Source organism: Taudactylus pleione, unplaced genomic scaffold (genome assembly GCF_031769625.1).
Source record: "Taudactylus pleione unplaced genomic scaffold, aTauple2 ptg000935l, whole genome shotgun sequence".
Lineage (NCBI taxonomy): Eukaryota > Metazoa > Chordata > Amphibia > Anura > Myobatrachidae > Taudactylus > Taudactylus pleione.
Window position 1 is genome coordinate 3445977 of NW_028285336.1, and position 22823 is coordinate 3468799.

The window sequence follows — 22823 nt, forward strand, 5'->3', positions numbered from 1 at the left end:
AATTTAAGTACCTAATTTAATTCAACAATCATATAAATCTGACGATAATAGTTTGCACTATATTTTTCTTTTCCTAGGCGGGATGCAGCAAACGTAGAAATGCAGTCAAACCCCGAAAATGTGAGTTTGACTGCATTTCTCATGTGCACCAAGTGCTTTGTTGCGGTGGGTAACGCCATCTCCTGTTGCTCCCAACACCCCCCCATGGTGCGTGCTTCCTTCTGCGCATGCCCAGAAGGTCGCGAGAGGGGCTTCTTGGTCATACCCCAGACGTCTCTACATCGCAAAGGGCCGCTCTTACCGAGAGAGTGGTCCTTTGCGGTGTTCTTTATGCATATCGGCGTTGCTAACACCGGCATGCATGCGAAGGTTGGCATCAAGCGTCCTGCCCCTAGTGTTTGTGGGAATGGAATTACCTACAGTCTCTCATATGATATATGTTCAGGAATTTAACATTCATAATGTCAACAATGACAATGTTGACATGACATAATGATGACTTTGTGAATGTTGACAATAGAATGTCAACAGATGACTTTTTAATACTTTTAGGGTTAAGGTTAGGTTTCGTAGTAGGCTTAGGCTGCAACCACGGTTAGGGTTAGGCTGTAGTTAGGGTTAAGGGTACTTACCTTGGCAATGGAAGACCACGTGGTCAACACCTTGACTGTCAACATTCCGCTTATGTCAACATTATGAATATGATCAATGTCAATATTGTGAATGTCGACATTTGATATGTCAACCTCCCATCCTTGTCAACATTCAGAACATGTCGACATTTTGCACCACAACCTATCATATGGTAGCAATCTTTATACAGATTAAACTGACACCTCACAATATACTGAGTGCAGATCATGGTTAGTGTGCCTCGTCTTCAATATTTGATCTGGCTATTTTTTTTAATTTTTAAATTATATATATATATATATATATATATATATATATATATATATATTGTGGCAGTATCACCAGAGATGGCACTGGTGAGCAGCAGATTCTGAGAAGAAAAGGATTCTGGGAAGATGTGTAAGTGCTGCCTTGTGGAGAGAGCTCAGGTGTGGGCTGACGAGGAGGCAGACCAGTCAGGCTGCTGTTGGAGACAGTCTATGTGGGACTGTGGCAGCCAGAGAGCCCAGTGAAGCTGAGCAAGCCATTGGGTCCAGGAGGCCTAGGTCTGTACCTGCAGGAGGCAGGGGGGACCACAAAACTCTCAGACTGTGTGACAATAACAGGCTGAGGAAGCCTGGGCTTATATCTGTAGGATACAGGGAAGGCCACCAAGACTGACTGTGTTTGTGTAGCTGTGGCAGCCAAGCCAAGTGAGGCTGGAGCTGGCGATAGACCTGCAGAGAAGCAGGGAGAGACTGTGTTGGTAGACTAGCTGCACCTTAATAGAGAGGGTAAAGAAGTGAGTTAGATGCCCTAAATAGGGGCTAGGTTGTTTATTATTTTCTAGATCTGTTTCCTGGTTTGCATGCTGGAAGTAAAAGCACCATTTTTATTTATTTTTCTGGAATGCCATGTGTTTACTCTAATTCTGCACCTAATCACTGCACCACTGACACCAATCTACCGAGCTAATTACCCCCAAGATATCACTATATATATATAATTATTTTTACAAAATTTTTTTGTAAACTGAGCGAAACTAAGTATTAGCCTGGGTGATAATAAGCCGAGCTTCACCCCTGGGTTATAGTAACTCACAAGTATCAGTTAGTAACATGCATCTGTTCTCTGTGTCTTTGCCACAGGTTTTCATCAGCAGCCATTGCAGTCTGTGAAGGAGCATTCTTCCTGCATCTATTTCTTACCCGCTGCTTTAGGTAATCTTCTGTGTCTGTGTTGTTTCGTGTTCGTACGGAATCTGTACTTTTCACCAACATTCATGAATGATTAATCCATAAGGCACACAAGGGATCTTATGTCATAGGTTGCGAGCTGCAGTCACTGTGGGAACTCCTGCGAGTCTACCCGTATTTTTAAAGTGGCAATCATTTTTAAGGCAAAACCAGCTTGCTTTTGCCTGCAAAATGATTGCCACATAGAAAATACAGGAAGACTCGCAGGAGTTCCCGCATCAGCTGCAGTGCGCAAACTACTGTATTACAATAACCCCCAGGTATGAATTAAAAAAAGAAACAGCCTTTCTAAATTTTCTACATGATTTCTGAAAAAAAAATGACATATTGGAAAAACACAGAACAAGTGATAACCAGATGGCTTTTAGTGAGAAAGTGAAAAAGTAGCCAGGATTTCTGTCGGATAAATACTTTGCTGGTAAGTTACTGTTGCATGCAAGTTTGCAACCTTATGCCCATTTTTCCTTGCCTTGAGAAAAAACACAAACAAAACACATGCCAGTGGGTTCAATGGGCCCTATTTATCGGGATGTAGTTATGAGACCAAAGACCGCATGGGCACCGGTCTCAATCCCGACAGCGTAATCCCGGCAAGGGAATACCGATGCCTATGTTATTCCCGGCGCCGGACCTATTGTCCTCTCTGCCAGGTAAGTATACACTTAGCCCGGGGATGGTGGGGTTAGGATTAGGGACCCCCGGGGGGACTTAGGGATAGGCACCCCCCTCCCGGGAAGGTTAGGGTTAGGCTAGGGGAAGGGGGGTTAGGGTTAGGCACTCCCCCCGGGAGGGTTAGGTTTAGGGTGCGGGGAGGGGGGGTTAAGGTTAGGCACTAAGGGGGGAGGTTAGGGTTAGGCACCCCTAAGGGAGGGTTAGGTGGGGAGAAGGGAGGGCTAGGGTACTTATCTCAAGCTGTCGGGATTTCGAACCGCCAGGCTGCCGCTGTCGGTCGCAAGCATTACATACCTATTCCCTATTTATCAATATTATTTTTACCAAAAAAATGTGAAAAGGGGTGTTTTCAGACCCTTTTCACATTATTTTTGTATCACATAAATTTCATTTAAAAACGACTCTATCTAAACCCTTTAAGTCGAATATTTTTAGTACGCAGATCGCATTTTCCGTACTTGTAATGGGAAATGTGATCTGCCTGATATTTACTAAAAATAAATTGTAAAAAAATAAGTGGAAAGCCCTGTGATAATAACGCCATCTTCTCCCCAGTCCCCCGACTCCTGCTCTCCTCTAACAGGCAGAGCCGAGCCGGGAGCCAGCCCCTGTGATCAGTTGTGTGGGTCTAAATAGACCACAAGCTGATCATTGGGAAAAAATTGTTTAATAAAACAAACGTACCTGATTCCAGGGACCGAAAATCGGTGCTCCGGTGATGTCCTCTGGGCCTCCAGTCAGCTGGGCTCTGCACTGTGACCCCGGTCAGCTGTGCTGTAAACCGGCATCTCAGTTTACAGCATCAGCTGACTGGGGTCACAGTGCAGTGCAGAGGCCCGGAGACTAGCTAACCGGAGGAGAGAGCTCTCCAGGCAGGGAGAGTGAGGGTTGGGGGGGGGGGTAGTGCTAGCCGGTGGCGCATGGGCAGAGAGATCTCACCATATTTGTTTTATGAACAATCGCGTGAGAAGTCTGCGGTGAGGATCCTCCGATATATCCGTGCGATAACGTTGATTATCTCACTGCGATAATAATCATTAGCATCACTGGGTAACCGCAATTATATTTTGGATTTTGATAAATCAATCTGTACAGGATCAATTAAGGGGAAAAAATAGCGATTACAGACGCAGTCGAGCGATTGTTTGCCATTGCGCATGCAAACATGATGCACTGTGCATGCGGAGCGATTGCATTGTGATTATGGACGCACAAAGGAATCCATCGCAAAGTGAGTGAAAGGCTGTTTGGGGGTGGTGATGGGGGAGTGGTCAGAAAAACATAGGTATGCCTGTCCGTTGGAATGGCGTTTTATGGGCGTGTATAAATTAGCCACTGCGACTGCATACGTAGCTTGAGTTTTGCAGTTCATGCGGCTGGTCAGACCTGCTGTAAATGTGTGTAACGGGCTGATGTGCGTTGATGGTACCAATGTATACGCAGAAAAGGGAGGTTGGACGGATATGAGAAATCAGCAGTGGGCGTTCCTATGCCAGCTGTGCTTTGGCAAGCATTAGCATATTTTCGCAGCTGCGTTTCATAAAAAATCACAGCTGCGATCGCAATTGCATAATCTGCTGAATCAGGCCTAGAATCTGTATGTGGAGCATATCTGGCACGTTTTCCTTAAGCACTTGCTCTGGAACCAAGCATGAACAATTACAGGCAATGCAAAGTCAAATGCAAGCCAAATGTATCTCAATTTATGAATGATGGGGCTTAACTGGACTAGAACAGGGCCTTCTGATATAGGGCCTGATTCAGAGACGCACGCTAATGTGAATGCAGCTTTACGCATTGCAGGTGTGAAAATATGCTAATGGTTGCAAGATTATCTGAGCATAAGGACGCCCACTGCTGCCTTCTCATATGCGTATGACGTCTCTTACGTGCGTAAATATCAGTAACATTGGCGGACATCAAGAAGCCATCTTGCTCTTGTGGCAGGTCTGACCTGCTGCTGCCTTTAGTGCTCTTCTTATATGCAGAGCTGTGTATGCTTTCGCAGTGGCTAATTTATGAAACTGCGTTCAAACGGACAGACACGCCTGTGTTTTTCGGACCACCCACCCCCTTTCACCCCCCTCAAACCTTGACAACCTGTCACTCACTCTGCGATGGATTCCTCTGTGCGTCCATAGTCACAATGCGATTGCTGTGCACACACAGCGCAGCTTATGCGCATCTGCGATAACAAACAACCGCTCGATCTGCATGCATAATTACTTTTGAGTCCAGCTCTGAATCAGGCCCATAGTCAATGCTCAGTAACGGCTTGTCTATGGAATTGGGCGCTGTGCAGAGTTGTGCATACACATACATACACCTGTTTTAAGATTGTTTTGCATCTAGTGCAGGACGGGTGCAAGTGCAAACTAATAACGATGACGTATATGAAAGCAAGCACAAGGATAGGGGCTGTCCTGATACAGGGATGTGTACAACTCTGCACATAGGCAAATATACACCTTTATTTCCATGCACACATTACAGGCGACAATCTTACAGAGCATAGTGAATCTAGCTACAGTGTTGGACAGGGGCATGAAAGGCCCACAGGTGGAAGGCAGTGGTAGGGGTCCATACTTAAGGGATGTAGCCAGCCATCACAGAGGCTTGGCCAACCATTAGAGAGGACAACATGAATACAATACTGCATGATCTGTTCATGCCAACTCTACCTGGTATCTGACCCTTTAATAGACTAACAATGTAAAATTTTAGTGCGCAGTCTGAAAACTGACAATAGAAGAGGAGGTGGGGCCCTCAGGCAGTGGGGCCCACTGGGGATTTCCCCTGTACCCCTGTGGGCCAGTCCGACCCTGTCTAGCTACAATACCTTTTAGCCTTTCAGTTATAGAGATTATAAAGAAGTGTGAATAATATGTTCCTGAAAGGACTATACACAGAAATAACCCCTAAGATTTAGGGGTTATTTCTGTGTATAGTCCTTTCAGGAACATATTATTCACACTTATTTATAATCTCTATAACTGAAAAGCTAAAAGGTATCAGCTAGATTCACTATGCTCTGTAAGATTGTCGCCCATAATGTGTGCATGGAAATAAAGGTGTATATTTGCCTATAAAGTGCTAGAATGCTACAGAATATAATGATCATTTATAGTGACACATTATTCAGCTTTGAGTCAAATTGTTAGCTCCAAGTATTGTGTACAGTACCATCGCAATCTAATAACTCACCACTAGAGGGCAAATAATCCTAAATATAGATATACGTACACCGACTCTGCAATTAAAAAAAAGGATACAATATATAAAATTCATTGGTCTGTTTGTTTGTCTGTCTGTCCAGTTATGCTTTTGGACACCCCTGCACCAATTGGGATGAAACCAACGCGAGGTGGTCCAGTTGTATCCTGGCCAGGTTTTAGGGGGGTTAGAGTCCCGGTCGGACCTCCAGCTGATGTACAATGAACAGAACTTTAACCTGGGGAGCCTGTTCGGAAACTTGCACTGGATGGATTTGGATGAAAACTTCACAGAGTGGTAACATTGGCTCCCAGAAGACATACTAGATGGTTGAAATGCCGGTCAGACCTCCCATTGGCATACGCTGCGCAGAGCTTTGACTCAGGGACCTTGGCAGAACTTTGACCCGGGGAGCCTATTCTGGGTCTTCCACTGGATGGATTTGGATGAAAACTTCACAGATGGGTGGTAATTGGTCTGGGATGCCTAATGGAGTAGTTGGGGTCCCGGTCATACCTCACAGGAGAGTGCGCCAGGCAGAATTTTGATCCAGGGAGCCTGTTCTGGGCCTTCCTCTGGATGGATTTGGATGACATCACATAATTTGGATGAAAACTTTACAGAGTGGTAACACTGAATCCCAGAAGACATACTAGGGGGTTGAGGTCCCATTTGGACCGACCGGCGGAGTGCGCCGGTAAGAACTTTGACCCCGGGAGCCTGTTCTGGGCCTTCCACTGGATGGACTTGGACGACATCATATAATAAAACTTAATAACTTGAAGATTTAAACCCGGGCAACACTGGGTACTTCAGCTAGTTGTTTATTAAAATTAGAATCTTTATATATGTATTTAAATGTATTGTAATTATAATTTAAAAGATAAGGGAGAACAAATATTTGCTCCAACTATAACAGATAATTATTAAGTGATACATATGTTAACCACAAAGTTTCCATACTTTACACAAACTTTTTTTTAAATAAAATATTTCACCTTAAAACAAAGGTTCTTGACCTTGTCCTAAAGGGATTCTGCATATTTTTAAATTTTATTTTAAATACAGGTTGAGTCTCCCATATCCAAATATTCCAAAATACGGATTTTTTTTGGCATGACTGAAATATTAAAACTTTTGATTTTTGATGGTTCAGTGTACACAAACCTTGTCTAAGGCACAAATTATTAAAAATATTGTATAAAATTACCTTCAGGCTGTGTGTATAAGGTGTATATGAAACATAAATGATTTTCATTTCTGTACACAAACTTTGTTTGAACCACAAAATTATTGAATATATGGTGCGGTATGCAATTGGGAAGCCAACTGCCTTAATACCGGCAGCCGGCTTCCCGACTGTCATATCCCAGCAAGGGTGAAATGCCGGGCATCTAGATGTAGACGCCCGGCATTTCCCCGACTTAGCAATGCATGTGTAATGAAAACAATGGCACAATCTAGCTAATTGGTAGCTCTCCCCATCAATTAACACAAAGGCCTTTTGATATTATGTCCAACATGTGTAGCAAAGTCCCGGATACCGTGGATTATCCCCAACAAATTATGAGCATGAAGAACCCGCACTCTCTCAGGAAGAAATATAGATTCCCGCTTCTGGTGCAACCGCAGTTAGGCAGTAATAGCGGGTCTCATGGAAAGAAATGTGAACGGCTGTCAGACCATTAGCTGCAGATATCTTGATCGGGGAGCAGCTCCAATAGCTGAATGAAGAACACAGCAACGCGTTTCAGCTACTGCTGTAGCCTTTTTCAGCTTGCCATTGTTTTCATTACACATGCATTGCTAAGTACACCTGAAATAGGTTTCTTAGCTGCAATATTCAGCATCGCTTCTGGCACAGATTTTTTTATACTCATTATATTTTCAATCATTTAATAAGGGATTGAGATACTAATATCGGAGCCTGATCATCTCCTATATCTGTACTCACATTCTTATTTATCCTTTATTGTTTACATCTTATATAGCTTTCTCAGCTGAATTTATGTGATTATTGTGTGTTTTTATATGTAATTTTGTATGTGTGTCTTATTATCATTTTAATAGCTTCTCTATAGATAATAAATTGAGTTTAATATACCAAGGTGTTACTCATATGTTTCAACTTAATTATCAGAGCGCATTGTACTTTTCATATTGTCACTATTTATTTTGGAACATTATTTTTCTTAGGAATATAATTGCAAGTAATAATAGCTCAGTGGTCATATCCTTATTATGAACATATAAAAAGTAATAGCTGATATATGCTACATGCCCTTAATACTGTCAGGGCCAGATTAACAATGAGAAGGCTGGAGCTCCAGCTCCAGGCCTCCACATCTAAATGGGCCGGTCATCATCACAGCATGATGATGACCGGCCACCAGCTGGGCACATGGTCACCCATAAATCATAACTATTAAAATTGTATTTCTATTTTCCTCACAAAATGATGCAATTTTTATATATTTTGCATAATTAGATGATAGTATAGGAGTGTACACGTCCACATGGCACTGGTCATGCCCACACAGCACTGATCACAGATCTTTTGCTTCTCTCCAAAGGCCCTTAAATATTTTCAGCCCCAGGTCCAGTGCATGCTGTAATACCGATTAGTCGGTCGCATTATCTAAACTTGCTACAGGTCTATGGCAGGTGCAATTTGTCTGTCTGACCTATGCTTGCAGCTGTGCATCTGTGAACCCAGCTGCTTTCACATACACCCCAGCGACACTAATATGCCCACTAAATGGACCATATTTGCGTGCAATACTAGACAGCTCCCAGTCACCGCCCAGGAAGACCCATCAATTTTCCACCACATTTCTTATACCATCTGACCCGAATGCAACAGCACCTTTGTGAGTACACTCTGTGTAATGCATGTGTTGTAGGGGTTTATAGAATTGTTTGCACATGCGCAATTGCAAATAATTGTTGAACTAATGGATGAATATGCATCCAAAAATAGAAAGCTCTAAAGTAGTATATTTACGCCCATATGTTGATTTGGAGGTATCTCAGTATGCATCCAGCTCTGCAGCAGTACCATATGCTCCAGCTTTATATCAGGCATCACATGTACTTACCATCCCAGCGCTCACAATACAGGCACCAGATACCCGACAGCAGTCAGAATCCCGGGTCCAGAAACCCGATGGTAAGTATTAGGGTTAGGGGGAGGGTTAGAGTTAGTCTGCGGGGGTTAGGGATAGGCTGCGGGAGGGGAGAGTTATGCTGGGGAGGGGTTTAGGGGGGTTAGTCTGCGGGAAAGGTGGGTTAGGGGTTAGGGCTAGGCTACTTACGTTCAGGCATCAGGATTCTGACTGTCGGGATGCTACTGTCGGTATTCTGACCACCGACATCCCGACCGCTGAGATCCCGTACCCAACTCCTTACATTTGGTCATGTTATAAGCACAAAGAACAAAGGAATATGAATTTAAGATTCAATCCACTATCAAGCATCAACCAATCAGATGCCATTAGCTAGGGCTGGTAACTGGCATAATCTGTAGAAAGGAAAAGATAAGTACTCACAATTTGACCATCATCAATCTCTCTAACAGAACACTGACGGACGCTGAGACTTCAATACTTAGTAAAGGATTGTCATTTTCTCCAACAAACTCATTTAATCGCTTCAATTGGGAGAAAGATCTCAAAATATTTGGTCGCAAACTCTTACTCAAAAAACATTATGCTAATCAAAAGAAAGATGTGGTAAAAGATGTAATTCCGACTACATTAGATTCCATCCCCTTGGAAACTGAAGATTTTGAAGAAGATGAAATAGAAGCCCTGAACCTATTAGAATAATTGCAACAAGAAGGTCATGTTTCTTACATCACCCAACACTTAGAGAGACCATGTTTGAAGAGCAAATCTAAATTCTTTCCCTCTGAATCTATTAGTCCAGAAGTCAAGATATTTCAGGAACTCGTTTCCAGAGATTTGGACAAACTACATATCAACACCATGAACTCCACCTACAGACTAGGAAATTTGAACAGACAAGAAGTTAAAGCTCTGAAGGACATTCAAAAGTGGGACAATGAAATCATAAAACCTTCCAATAAAGGCGGTAATGTGGTCATTTGGCCAACAGAAATGTACTACAAAGAGGTGATACGACAACTGACTGATGAAGGATGTTATCGGAGGATACTGTTGAATCCCACTGAGAATTACAACACACTATACAACAAGATGATAGATCAAGCTAGAGATGAGGGGACAATATCTAAACAAGAACATGATTATTTAAAGGTTAGCAATCCTAAAGTACCTACATTATACTTACTTCCCAAGGTCCACAAAAACATCCAAGACCCACCAGGACGACCTATAGTCTCTGGTCTGGGTGGATTACTAGAAAATGCCAGTAGATTCATTGATCTACATTTGCAACATCATGTACTTGGTCTAACATCCTATATACAGGATACGGCTGACATCTTAAGAAAAATCCACGATATAAAAATGGACAAACATCATTTCCTAGTGACATTAGACGTCGAATCCTTGTATACATGCATAGACCATGCTCTGGGATTAGAATCAGTGGCCTACTTTTTACAAATGGAAGAGCCAAGCCCATTTCATCAATTTCTGTTGGATCTTTTAAAATTTGTCCTACACAGGAATTATTTTACCTTTGGGGATCGATTCTATCTGCAGATGAGGGGGACGGCTATGGGGGTAGCGTGTGCCCCCACATATGCCAACCTCTTCATGGGCAGATGGGAGCGAGAATTCATCTTTGGAGAACCATTGGAAAAATGTATGCAATTTGTTGGGGGTTGGTGGAGATATATTGACGACATCCTCATGATATGGGAGGGAGAAGAATCATCACTCCTTGACTTCATCTGTGAACTCAATAAAAATAACATCAACATTAAACTAACACATCACTATAGTCAGACATCTGTATCTTTCTTAGATTTGAAGATTTACAAGACAGATGAAGGGAACCTTCACACTGAACTGTATCGCAAGGAGACAGCCATGAACAGCCTCCTACATCAGACTAGTGCCCACTTTCCTCCAACAGTTGAAAATTTACCCAAGGGCGAATTTTTAAGGCTGAAACACAATTGCTCAGAAGCCAATGTGTACAAAGTCAACAGTCTTGAACTTTCTGACAGACTTAGGGAAAGAGGCTATAGTAAAAGATGCATAAAAAGAGCTCAAGCCCATGTCTCTAAAATTCATAGAGATCAACTTATTTTCAGAGAGGTTAATCTGAAAAAGAAGGACTCTTCACAGAAAATAAGATTTATTGGATGTTTTTGTAGAGAATGGAGAACCATACAAGAGATAATACAAAAACATTGGTCAGTTCTTCTTTTGGATGAAGATTTATCCCAAGTATTGGACAAAAAGTTAGCTATGGGATGGCGTCGATCTAGAAATCTCAGAGACAACTTTGTACAAAGTCACTTTATCAAATTTCCTAAGAATAAGATCACAACGCAGGGTTCATTTGCATGCGGGACGTGCAAAGCATGTCAATACATGATTAAATGTCATACTGTCCTTGACAAATATGGACAAGAGAACAAGATAAAAAGTTTTATAAACTGTAATACCATGGGCGTCATATATTGCTTAACATGCAGTTGCAACAGAAAATATGTGGGAATGACCTCAAGGAACCTAAAATTGCGTATTTTGGAACACGTGGGGTCAATTAGGAATGCTTCCTCTGATATGGCCAAATTTAAAAAATTAACATCTGTGGCACGACACTTTTATAAACATCATAATGGGAATTATAAAGAGCTCCAGGCATTTGGTCTGGAGAAAGTCAACATAGGAATTCGTGGTGGTGACATGGCACAAGAACTGATTAAACAGGAGAGTCTGTGGACATTCAAACTTGGTGCTCTTAATCCAACCGGGATGAATGAGTTTATTAATTATGGTGTATTCTTATAACACCTTCATCCCTACTCAACCTAAGTCCGGATCCATTGGCTTACACTTTGAACCCACGAGGTTTATCATGAATCTCTAATATCTAAAATATTGTTTTCTTTCTTCTGAGTCTTTTTATTGATTAGCATGGTATATTGTTTCCGTGGTGTTCCTATACATGATCATGTTTTTGATTCCTCGTTTGTGATCTATACATTTGATAACCTAACTTCTCTTAATTTCACATTACTAGTTCACACTTTTCACTATATATTGGTGACAAAATTGTCGCACAATATTCTTATTCTCACTTGGTTTTATTGGCACTTGTCACTTTTTCCTCATCTATATAACTATATACATTATTGTATATACTGAATTTTTACACTCCCATCACTACTTTGGAGGTTGGCATTCTTGAACAGTGTATTGAGGAATAGAACTTCATAGTTTATTCAATTATATATCACCATATTTATTTTATCTTAGCATATATACCTTATTGTTACCTTCCCTTTTGAGGTAACCTGATAGATTGCTATATTTCACGATGCACTAGACACTTTAACACCTTAGATCTGGGTCACCAACATTTTTTTTAATCTTTTGATTGTGAAATTCTTTATCATTTATATAATATTTTAATTTATGATAAACATGGAATTTTTGATATCCTGAGCTCCTTTACTCAGAACATTTTAGTCATATGTAATCACTTTTTAATTACAATCATTAGTATGTATCTGATAGGGTGAATTATGGACAATATGTATGATTTGTTATATGGAACATGATTGGACCCTTCTACCTTGACTATTTATCAGTCTACTAATTTGTAATATATTTTATGAATTCTTAATTTATAAATTATCTTCATTGTGTTACTGTGATTATGTAGCACACAAATTAATGGATAAACAATGGTTCCCAGCATACAATGTATCCAGTGTCTGTGGGGACTGGCCCACATGTGTAGCCCATACAGAATAACACAGAGGCACCACTCTCTCTTTTTAATCTATAATAAATTCTTGTGTGGCACTGCGCTCCTGTGTAGCCCCATTGGGTGTGGACTAAGTCTACACTAAGTGGTATGATAGAGCATAACACAATTCTTACAATATGATGATTTACCAGTATTAACTACAATCCCCAACATGCAATGCATCTTATACTGTGATGGCAATTTTGTAGTACATAGATGAGCGGTTAAACTACAGAATCCAGCATGCAATGCACTTAGCGTCTGTGGCGATTGGTCCACATGCGTGGCTATTACTGAATATACAAGTGCTTTATAGTGATTTCCCAATATAAACTTCAACCCCCAGCATCTTATATTAGGATGGCGATTATGCAGCACATAGATCAGCGGATAAACTACAGATTCCAGCATGCAATGCACTTAGCGTTTGCGGTGATTGGTCCACATGCGTGGCCATCAGTGAATACACAAGCGCTTTATTTTATTACATTATTAGCCTATATTAGAATTCCTGCTGTGGGGTTACGCTTTTTCTGTAGCATATTGGATGTGGACTTATGATTGGTACTTGATATTATGGTAGAGAAACACAGTTATATAAGACTAAGAATATCTCTTTGTACATTGATAGACTACAATCACCAGCATGCAATGCGCCTGATTTGTGCATGATTGGACCAGATGTATGGTCATGACAGGCTAACTTAGACGCATCATGTGTCTCACTAGCCAATTACATTCCAAGTTCTGTGGAATTAATTTCCGGATATGCATATTTAAGGAGTCTGTCTCCCAATACGTGACATGTGAGGTGAACAAGCCCCGACTGGGCAAAACGCGCGTCCTCTTCCTCCGTGGATATCCGACTTATGCAGTGACCGGACTCCAACTAGCCTTACCCTGGGATCGTATGTATGCCTGTATTTGACCACTGTGTCACTACAGACATCTTTACAAATGGATTTCATGTGAGCCTGTAATTGACCTTTGTGTCATTACAGACACCTTTTGCATGAGCAACGCATAGAGCTCTCATTGTGATTACATTGTCTCTTTGTCGATTTATTAAGGGGTTTTTTTTTTTTTTTTTTCCAACCCTAGATTGGCATACATCTTGCCATCTATTTACAGTACTGACACATTTAAACTGTTTTCTTTTACTATCTTCACTCACCCAATGAGCTGGGTGGGATTAGAGTAAGACTTTGATGTGTAAGATTCTAGCAAATACTGATTACCACAGAAATCGATTATTTGTATGATTGTTAGAATTTATATTGGTGTGGTTATTACTTATCAACAAGAACAGCACACACTTTGCTGTCTACCTACACTTAGTTGTTAAGTGTGTGGAAAGAGCAGCAGAGTGGGGTCAGAGACCTATTTCAATATGCATCACTGTATGTTGGCCGCCATATAAACCATTGATTATCATAGCTGTTAGAATGCATTATCAGTAATTGCCTATCAATAGGATTAAATCGAATCACTTATTATATAGATCGTCATAAGTGCATCACTGTCATTTAGATCATCATTAATGTGTTATTGCTTTATGAACAACAGAACTAATAACAGCTAACTAGATAATTTTGTCTGACTGCTCTATGAATACAATAATCAGTCAGATCATTATATTTGACTGTTTTACGACATATGTTTAAGCATGTGATCATTTGTATGAATACAATTAAAGTATGCTCATGCAATACTTTCATTGATACTGTGCATTATTTAACAAAGTGGACTCCTCTGGTGAGGTAGTCCTACATACACTCTTACGCTGTGTGTACCTGGGCATTCACACTCCCCAGTTGGGTAATTATCTACAATCATACCATACTGGATACGCCCAATCTTGTCCGATCTTGGAAGCTATACAGTTATGGGCCTGGTTAGTACTTGGATGGGAGACCACTTGGGAATAGCAGGTGCTGTAGGTTACTAATACTGGAGGTGGATTGGGACGGTTTGGTAACTCAGCAGAGAGGCAACTCAGTACCATCACTATGATCTACATATATCCAGATAATAGGATATTGGTATCACTATTATTATTATATCTACGACCAGGGTATTTATCTATCCACATATATATATGAATACATGTGGGGATTTTACTATTCAGTACACAATATTTTCGCCCTAATTGATTATTCTTATATTTTGTTTGAAGGGATATTGGTTTTAATACAACTTTGATTAAAAGTTAATTTTTAATTATAGGAATTTTGTTGGATTATCCATTGTTAATGTGTTCAAACTACCCACCTTTTTTCCATTTGCAGCTCATATATGGTTGTGCAACACTTGTGCTATGTAGGGTGGATTTGCTATCATCTTAAATAATTAACTAGCAAATATTATTTAAAGTGGACATTTGTCATTAAGAGTGCCCCAGTGACTAGCCCTCTCTTTCCCTCTTTCTACGTATGCAATACTGGGCTGTGGGAGCACCACCAACAAAAATTATTGATACAGTTGTATCTAAAAAATCTAACGGTTGGTTTTTACTAATAAATTACTACTATTATCCCTACTTTGAGTTCTGTGCGGAATTCTCTCCTTTTTCCTGTACCAACTGGCATAATCTCCAGTGTGTGTATTTGTACCAGCTCTCCAGTATCTGCAAGTGATACAACTACTGATAGGCATATTTGTGTCTCTGTGGTTCTGCCGCTGTCACAAGTACACCTCAATGTAGGAAAGATTCCTGGACTGCACACCCTGAATATATGTATAATGGGAGGTGCTACCTGATGAGACTAATTGTAGGCACAGAAACAGACAAATCTCAGGTGCACAACTCCAAATTACTGATAATATATAAATGCAATAAAATTTTGCAGTCAATAGAGGTTTTTAGCATAATCATGGCCAAGGTTATGGGCCTACCCACCATATACAGGTAACCTCTTTAGGGTAGGACCCTAACATACTAGGGTTCAAATCCAGAGCACAGGCACCCCAAATCAGTGCAGCCGAGCCTCCCGAGGGCATTGCAATAGTGAGAAAAGTGAAGTAAAAAAAGTAAGAGCAGCTATGGCTGCATAGAAAGATGAGAATACAAATATAATGAATCAAACAAAGTATCAAAATTGTGCAGAAAAGAATGTGTTATGATGCAATGCTCTGGCGCAAACCAACCAAAGCAATTACACCTCCCCAAGCAAGTGTTTGATATCACCAAGCCTGTTTACGGATGGATGCAGATGCTTTTTTTGTAGGCATGCATAAAACACATTTGAGTGAACACCGAACAGGGGTGTGATGTTCAGACTAGAGATGTGCGCCTACCTCCGTGTTTTGGTTTTGGATCTGGATCTCCCCTGGTTTTGGATCTAGATTGGTTTTGCCAAATCTCACCTCTGTGTTTTGTTTTCGTGTTTTGGTTTTGGATCTGGATTTTTTTCTTAAAAAATCATAAAAAGAGCTAAAATCACATAAAATGGGCCTGTTTTAGTTACTACAGTATAATTAACCTCAATAACATTTATTTCCAGTAATTTCCAATCAATTTTGACCACCTCACAATATTATTTGCTTCATCTGGTTAAGGCCAAAAGGTTACATCCAGCTAGCTGGCTGACTAAGCTAAGTGACACAGTGGGCGGCACTAACATGTGGCAGTTCAGTTTCTAATTTCCAACACGGATACAGTGTGTTATACAGTGTGGGTTGGATACACCAATAGTGCACTTACTGTGACAGCAGTGTCGGCAGGGCGGGGTTGCTGGCCGTGTCCTCAGTACATGGAATGGCAGTGCTGCAGTGCTAGCAGTGTCCTCAGTGAATGATACCAGTGATGTCAGCAGTGCGGGGGTGCCAGTGGTGTCTTTAGTGCGGGTTTGCTGGCTGTGTCGGCAGTGTGGGGGTGACAGTGCTGCTGTTTATTGACCCTTCTTCATTCTTTGGATTTAGAAGTTTACAACCCACATCTACGCAAACATGGAAGAGCCTTGCTTTCCGAACAAGAGAAGTGTTCCCATTATGTTGTTTTGAGTGTAGTGACCTTCCATGATAGCTTTTATAATTTAAAAATGTAATACTTATCATCTATTTCTATCCCTAGCCTATTAAGTTGTGCAGGTTGGGAGTAATACCATGACCATTGAGTTTTTAAGTACGCTCACATTACATGCATGCCTGATACTTTTAGAACTGTCTGATCATATTATAGCCCCTATCTTTTCCCTGTAAATTGTATATTTTCCTCACTTACTGTCTGTTGGAATTATAAGCAAAATATCTATGATGTTGTTATGCTATGTATTTCCTTCTCTTTTTAGTTTTCTCTGAATAAAAACAGCGATTTTTATATATATATATATAAAAAAGGTCCAATATAATGTATTATTTTTGGAGTGATACCAGTATTGAAAGTCGTTTGAAATATCCACCTATTTAAATTAGTAAATAAGAACCATACTGATTGTCAAGATATGATAGAATATTTTGCTGTTAGTTCTGATGTAATTGCCTTTGACTATTTATTTCTTTCTTTCACTTTTTAATTACATAGTTTTTCATAATACTATGAACAGTTTCAATTATTATTGTCAGTTGTGATGAGTAACATTTAAGGTTACAATAGTAGCAAGTCTCTAAATAAAAATAAAAGACTGAGACACATGGTAATAACTGAATGTGTTTGTAATCAGTGCAATGAGATTCACTGGGAATAATTAAAACAGCTGCTAAAATTCAAGGTGATTATCTTAGCTATTTCAATTCTGAACCAGCCCAGTGGTCACTACCTTCGAAGGAAACCGGGACGCTTGAACTCGGAGAAATGCATCAAGGTTTTTGCATGCAAGTGCTTCCCCACCATCCTGTACACCGCCTGGTTTGTCGCCATATATGCTGCCCATCCACCAGCTTCTAAGTCAGCTAAACCAGCCCGCACCAGCACATCTATATGTGGATGTTCATATAGGTTGAATCATCTCCTGTCCGGCGCACACGCCTGCACGGCGGGTTCAGTGTCGGACACCGCTACCAGCTATTTTGCCTGTCACAGGCGGCATACTCCACAGGTGCCCATATGGAGGCTGGAATATTTACTAGCCACTGGCGGAATTGGGGACTTTCTTACAGCCACATGGACATTGTCCATAACAATTGGAGGTACATTCCTTACCTGCTTGGTTGAAATATCGTGGTGACTGGATGACACACTCCCGGTGAATGTCTGTAACAAACCAGAACGGTGAGCACCTCAGTACAATTAAAGAATTGTCTTTGCAAGCAACATATCAACAACAATAATAATTTTGTATCCAAATACGAGTAACATCAGACAATTGAAAGGATACACATTACCTTACTCTGGATTCCACTGAGACTTCTTGTATTGTATCCATGTGAGCATACTTTGAGACACTATAGGAGTGTAACCACATGGGATGTCCAGTGAATCACATATTATTCATAGGCATATGCTATATATAATTCATTTGAGAAAGCTCTGCATTTTATTTTAGCACTGGAATTTTTATGTTGAACTATTTGTTGTTTATTAAATTTTTTAGTATTTACAAATATTGTGTCATTTCAAACCTAGCGCTTCAATTTTTATCTCTATAGTTGTTGTTTCCAGCAGGATTTGCAGATCCTGTATATTGAAGCTGCTTGTTTGGAAATATATTGATTGGCTGGGTAAGCGCACCACCTATTGTTTTATAGTAATATGATGTATGCAAGCAGGCTATAGATATATGATGTATGCACGCAGGCTATAGATATATGATGTATGCACGCAGGCTATAGATATATGATGTATGCACGCAGGCTATAGATATATGATGTATGCACGCAGGCTATAGATATATGATGTATGCACGCAGGCTATAGATATATGATGTATGCATGCAGGCTATAGATATATGATGTATGCACGTAGGCTATAGATATATGATGTATGCACGCAGGCTATAGATATATGATGTATGCATGCAGGCTATAGATATATGATGTATGCATGCAGGCTATAGATATATGATGTATGCACGCAGGCAGCTTTGCAATTGCGATCTTTGTAGATATGGTAATGCAGTAGGAGGCAACATGCCTCCTGTGCATTAGTTATCCGAGCTGCATTGTCCAACGCAGCATCGGATAAACTGCATAACATCGGCAGGCTAAGGTGACCCATGGGGTCAAACAAGCAGGCCGCCGCAGATGAGAGGAAGAGGCCAGGAAATCTCTATCAGCTGACGGAGACCCTGGTCTCTTCCCTCCCCTGCAGCGGTGGTGACACATCTCCGTTTCCAGAAACAGAGGCCATCGCCGTCCCCTCCCTGTCCACAAACGGCAGCACACTGTCAATTTATGCCAGTCTGCGTGTGGGATTGCAGACCCGTTCTGCACATGCGCAGAACAGGTCAGGCAACTGCGCAGATTCCCGGTCAGCGTGCACTGCTGAATAAGGCCCATTGTTCTAACAAAACTGAGTATGCAGGGTTACTGGCAGTAATAACACAATATAGCTTGGTGATCCAGGGAATTGTCTGATTGCCAGTATGGGGTCAGCAAGGAACATTTTTGTCAAACAGAGAACAGAAAAACATCTTTTTTAAAAAAACTCTTCGATAAATGCCTTTGTAAGACTATTTTACTAGAAGAGGGAATGTGCTACTAGATTTCCAGCACTCCGGGGCCGAAGTAACTAACATAAATTATGTGTAAATCGCTGCTGAAATAATGTTATGGTGAAAACATTTAAAAACAGTCATCGTTTTTCAGTGGGTGTGGTTTTGGGTCTTGCTAATTTGGCCTCTTAGCTGGCTGTACCCAATTGTTTATCAGCTATTGCTTAAAGAGGTGAAAACCTCTTCCTACCTCAATCACTGATGATTTCTCCCACACTGATCTCTTCCAAGATAGCGCTTAGCAGTCAGCCCCCGCCTCAGAGGAGAAAACATCCAAGAGTGAGGAATGTTGTATGGGGCAGCAAAAGACTACATAAATGATCCTCCCTCATTAAGGGGTCTATTTACTAAGCAGTGTTAGCAGACAGAATGAAAAGTGATGCCAGCCAATCAGCTCCCAACTGTCATCTCACAGGCTGTTTTTGAAAAATGACAGTTAGAAGCTGATTGGCTGGCACCTTATCACTTTTCACTCTGTCTCCTAACACTGCTTAGCACAATTATTTAACTTCCAATAAAAGAAGACTTTGGTCAAATGTAATAGGTCCCAATTTGGCAAACTTGTTAATTTTTTTTGTAAACTTTGCTGCAGGATGTAAAGCAGTGATTTTTTTTAAAGTCAAAACTAGGTTTTGAGTTAAAAAGTATCTGGATCACTGCCAGCTTGCTTTCTGACTTGCAGCTTACTAGCTGATTACCCTATGCAATTGGCATCTCTTTTACTGACACTGGCAGTTGCCTCTGTGATTGTGGCAGCTCTCTCAGTGAAGAGAAAAACAAAGAAAAGAGACTCTGTATGGTGAGCACTCTTAGTACTTTATGGTCTAAGACAGGACACAAATATGTATCCCTAAAAAATAACCTTTATTTCAAATGTCTAAAAAATGAGATCCCACACATGAAATACCCATTCAAAGTCCAATAAATACACATGGATACAATACAATATACATAAACAAAATACACAATATACAATATACAAAATTTGCATAAGATAAATATAACTCCCTGAGACTGGCGAAATATTAAATAATGAATGTAAAACAGTATGGTTATTAGTGATCAATACCTAATCTTGCAGCAGTTGTACCTGTAAAAATGTCTTACTAAAGTTGCCTTTAGAAACAACAGACTAACAGGGACGTTGCTCACATTTCATTTCTGCTGTTGAGTGTCATATATGAAGCATCGGACACACAATGAGAGAATTACTCTAATGAGATAGCCCACTGTTAATAGATAATTGAGACAGTTAAAGACAAGGTGTCACACAAATTCACACCATCAGTACTCAGAGCTATATTCATGATTAAATCCACCTGTAGAGCAAATAACAAGCCATTCATTCATGAATTACAAGCATTCCACATTAACTATTTTCTTATATTTAATACAATGACCCAGTGGACGTCAGCAAAATCACAGATGAAATGGAAGGGTAATGTAATGAATATACTTCAGATGGAACAAAATAGGACATGGAAATCATAGGTACAAAATACTGAATGATAAAACACGTAACATTCAATAAAGTACTGATATTGGTTTTAAAAAGATGACTGCAGACATATGTATTAGTACCAGAGAACATTAGGTATAGATCTATTCACCATGTATAATCTATACTCTAGTACATAACATTGGATATAATAAATGTAATCACTGTGCGTTACTCATGATAATGGGAGATAGTCCCTGTAATACCTATGTGTAACAGATGTAAGCTGTATCAGACCTGGCAGAGACGGCTATCACATGTGTTACACTACATACGGAACAACAACCCCCCCCTTCCCAGGGTAAACATAGTAGATATAAGTTAATACTTGGACATAAGGTTATGATACGGATACGTCCTGGAAGACAGGTGCCGTCGGCAACACAATAATCAGTGAAGTGAATGCTGAACCATAATCCAATATAATGGCTCTATGTTGTAAAACTGCATGTGCATAACAGCCTCCCAAATAGCGCTCCACATAAATCTAACAAGTGAGAGGAGCAGTGTTAGATTAAAAAAGAAAATGGTAGATGTACTAGTGTCTCTGGGAACATAGATACACATAGTAAATAGAAATAAACTGTGCATACATAAATGGTAAGGCTGCAGTCCGCTAGACATGCATAATTGGAAGTACTAATGAAAACCGAATGTACAATGTCAGAAAATATATAAATCCCGCTAGGGTACAAACTTGCTGTGGGGATGCCGCGTGCTGCACAGCCATGGGCATCCATCTCTCCCAACGTGCGTTTCGCCGGCAGCTTGGTCACGGGGGTAATCACAGGAAGAAAAATCCTGTGTGATATAGTGCTGGGGAAAGGAGTTGACCAATCACTTGAAAATTAGATCCGGATTGACAAACCATTCAGCCTATCAGTATAATAACACACTAATTAAGCTAGAGGATATTCTAAAGTTAACTCTGAGTGCCTGCTGTTTATTAGGTAGTCATTAAATACGATAATTGTGCTAAGGAAAATCCTGCATATGATTACTGATATCACATAAGGGACACATATTTGGACAAATCATTAAAATTGGATACCAAAAATGTATGTATAAAATATCTAAGTATTATAAGTGAAAGAACCCCATTACTGAGAGATTTTTTATCCTAGTATAATTGTGAAATATATAATATAATAAAATTGAAATATTCCCTTAATATGTGAAGGGTGCAATGTGAAAAAAGTGTACAAAAGTAAACTATAAGAATAAATTAAATAATTATTCTGGTGATACATGTTGAAAAATAAGTAATAATGTGTTTAAATAGTGAAAGTGCTGTGAAGGAATGTATAATATGTCACTAATGTGATGGTGAAAAAAGAAAAAACAAACAAATTAGATGTAAAATGTATACAAAAGTAACTAATCTAAACAATACAGTGAGTTCGTGCTAACCTACCATGACTCTCACATATTTGGGAAAATAAATGTATTTGTAAAAATAAATATTCAAATTAATTTAGGGAATAAACCAGAAGAGTCTCCAGTCTGTGATTCAATTATCATTAAATTATGTGTAGACAAAGCAGAATGTTTGTCAAACCGATACTTTTAAATAATGGTTGCTTATCACTATTATGGTCCACTTCAAATTTCAGCTTCTATTAATCATCAATGGTATATAAACCAAGGAGATAATCAAATGGATATTTATGGAAAGGGGGCGTAACTATTATACTCGTTCAAACCTCCAGGTGTGAGGGTACCCAATCTGAATATCCATTCTGTTTCTTTTCTCAACAGAATCATATTGATATCACCTCCTCTAATTCCCATGTTCACTTTCTCCAGACCAAAAACTTTGAGTTTTCCCGGGTCACTATTATGTTTGTGCAAAAAATGTCTGGCTACCGATGTAATCTTCTTCATTCTGTCCGGGCATATCTTATGTTGCCTGCGTGTTCAAGTATCTGTATCTGATTACATTCACATTGCAGGCAGTAGATGACCCCTGTGGTATTGCAGTTGAAATAATCCCGTATACACACATTC

General features: G+C 40.1%; 1 protein-coding gene and 1 pseudogene across 1 annotated transcript in view; both read left to right on the forward strand.

The window, feature by feature from the left end:
- TMEM72 (transmembrane protein 72) overlaps nt 1-22823 on the forward strand; it is a 50777-nt gene that overhangs the window by 17356 nt on the left and 10598 nt on the right. The window contains exon 3 of the mRNA XM_088459796.1: nt 1761-1832. Within this exon, the coding sequence (XP_088315922.1) occupies nt 1761-1832 (72 nt within the window). The remainder of the gene's footprint in view (nt 1-1760; nt 1833-22823) is intronic.
- Nucleotides 14493-14611, forward strand: LOC148473326 (5S ribosomal RNA; annotated as a pseudogene).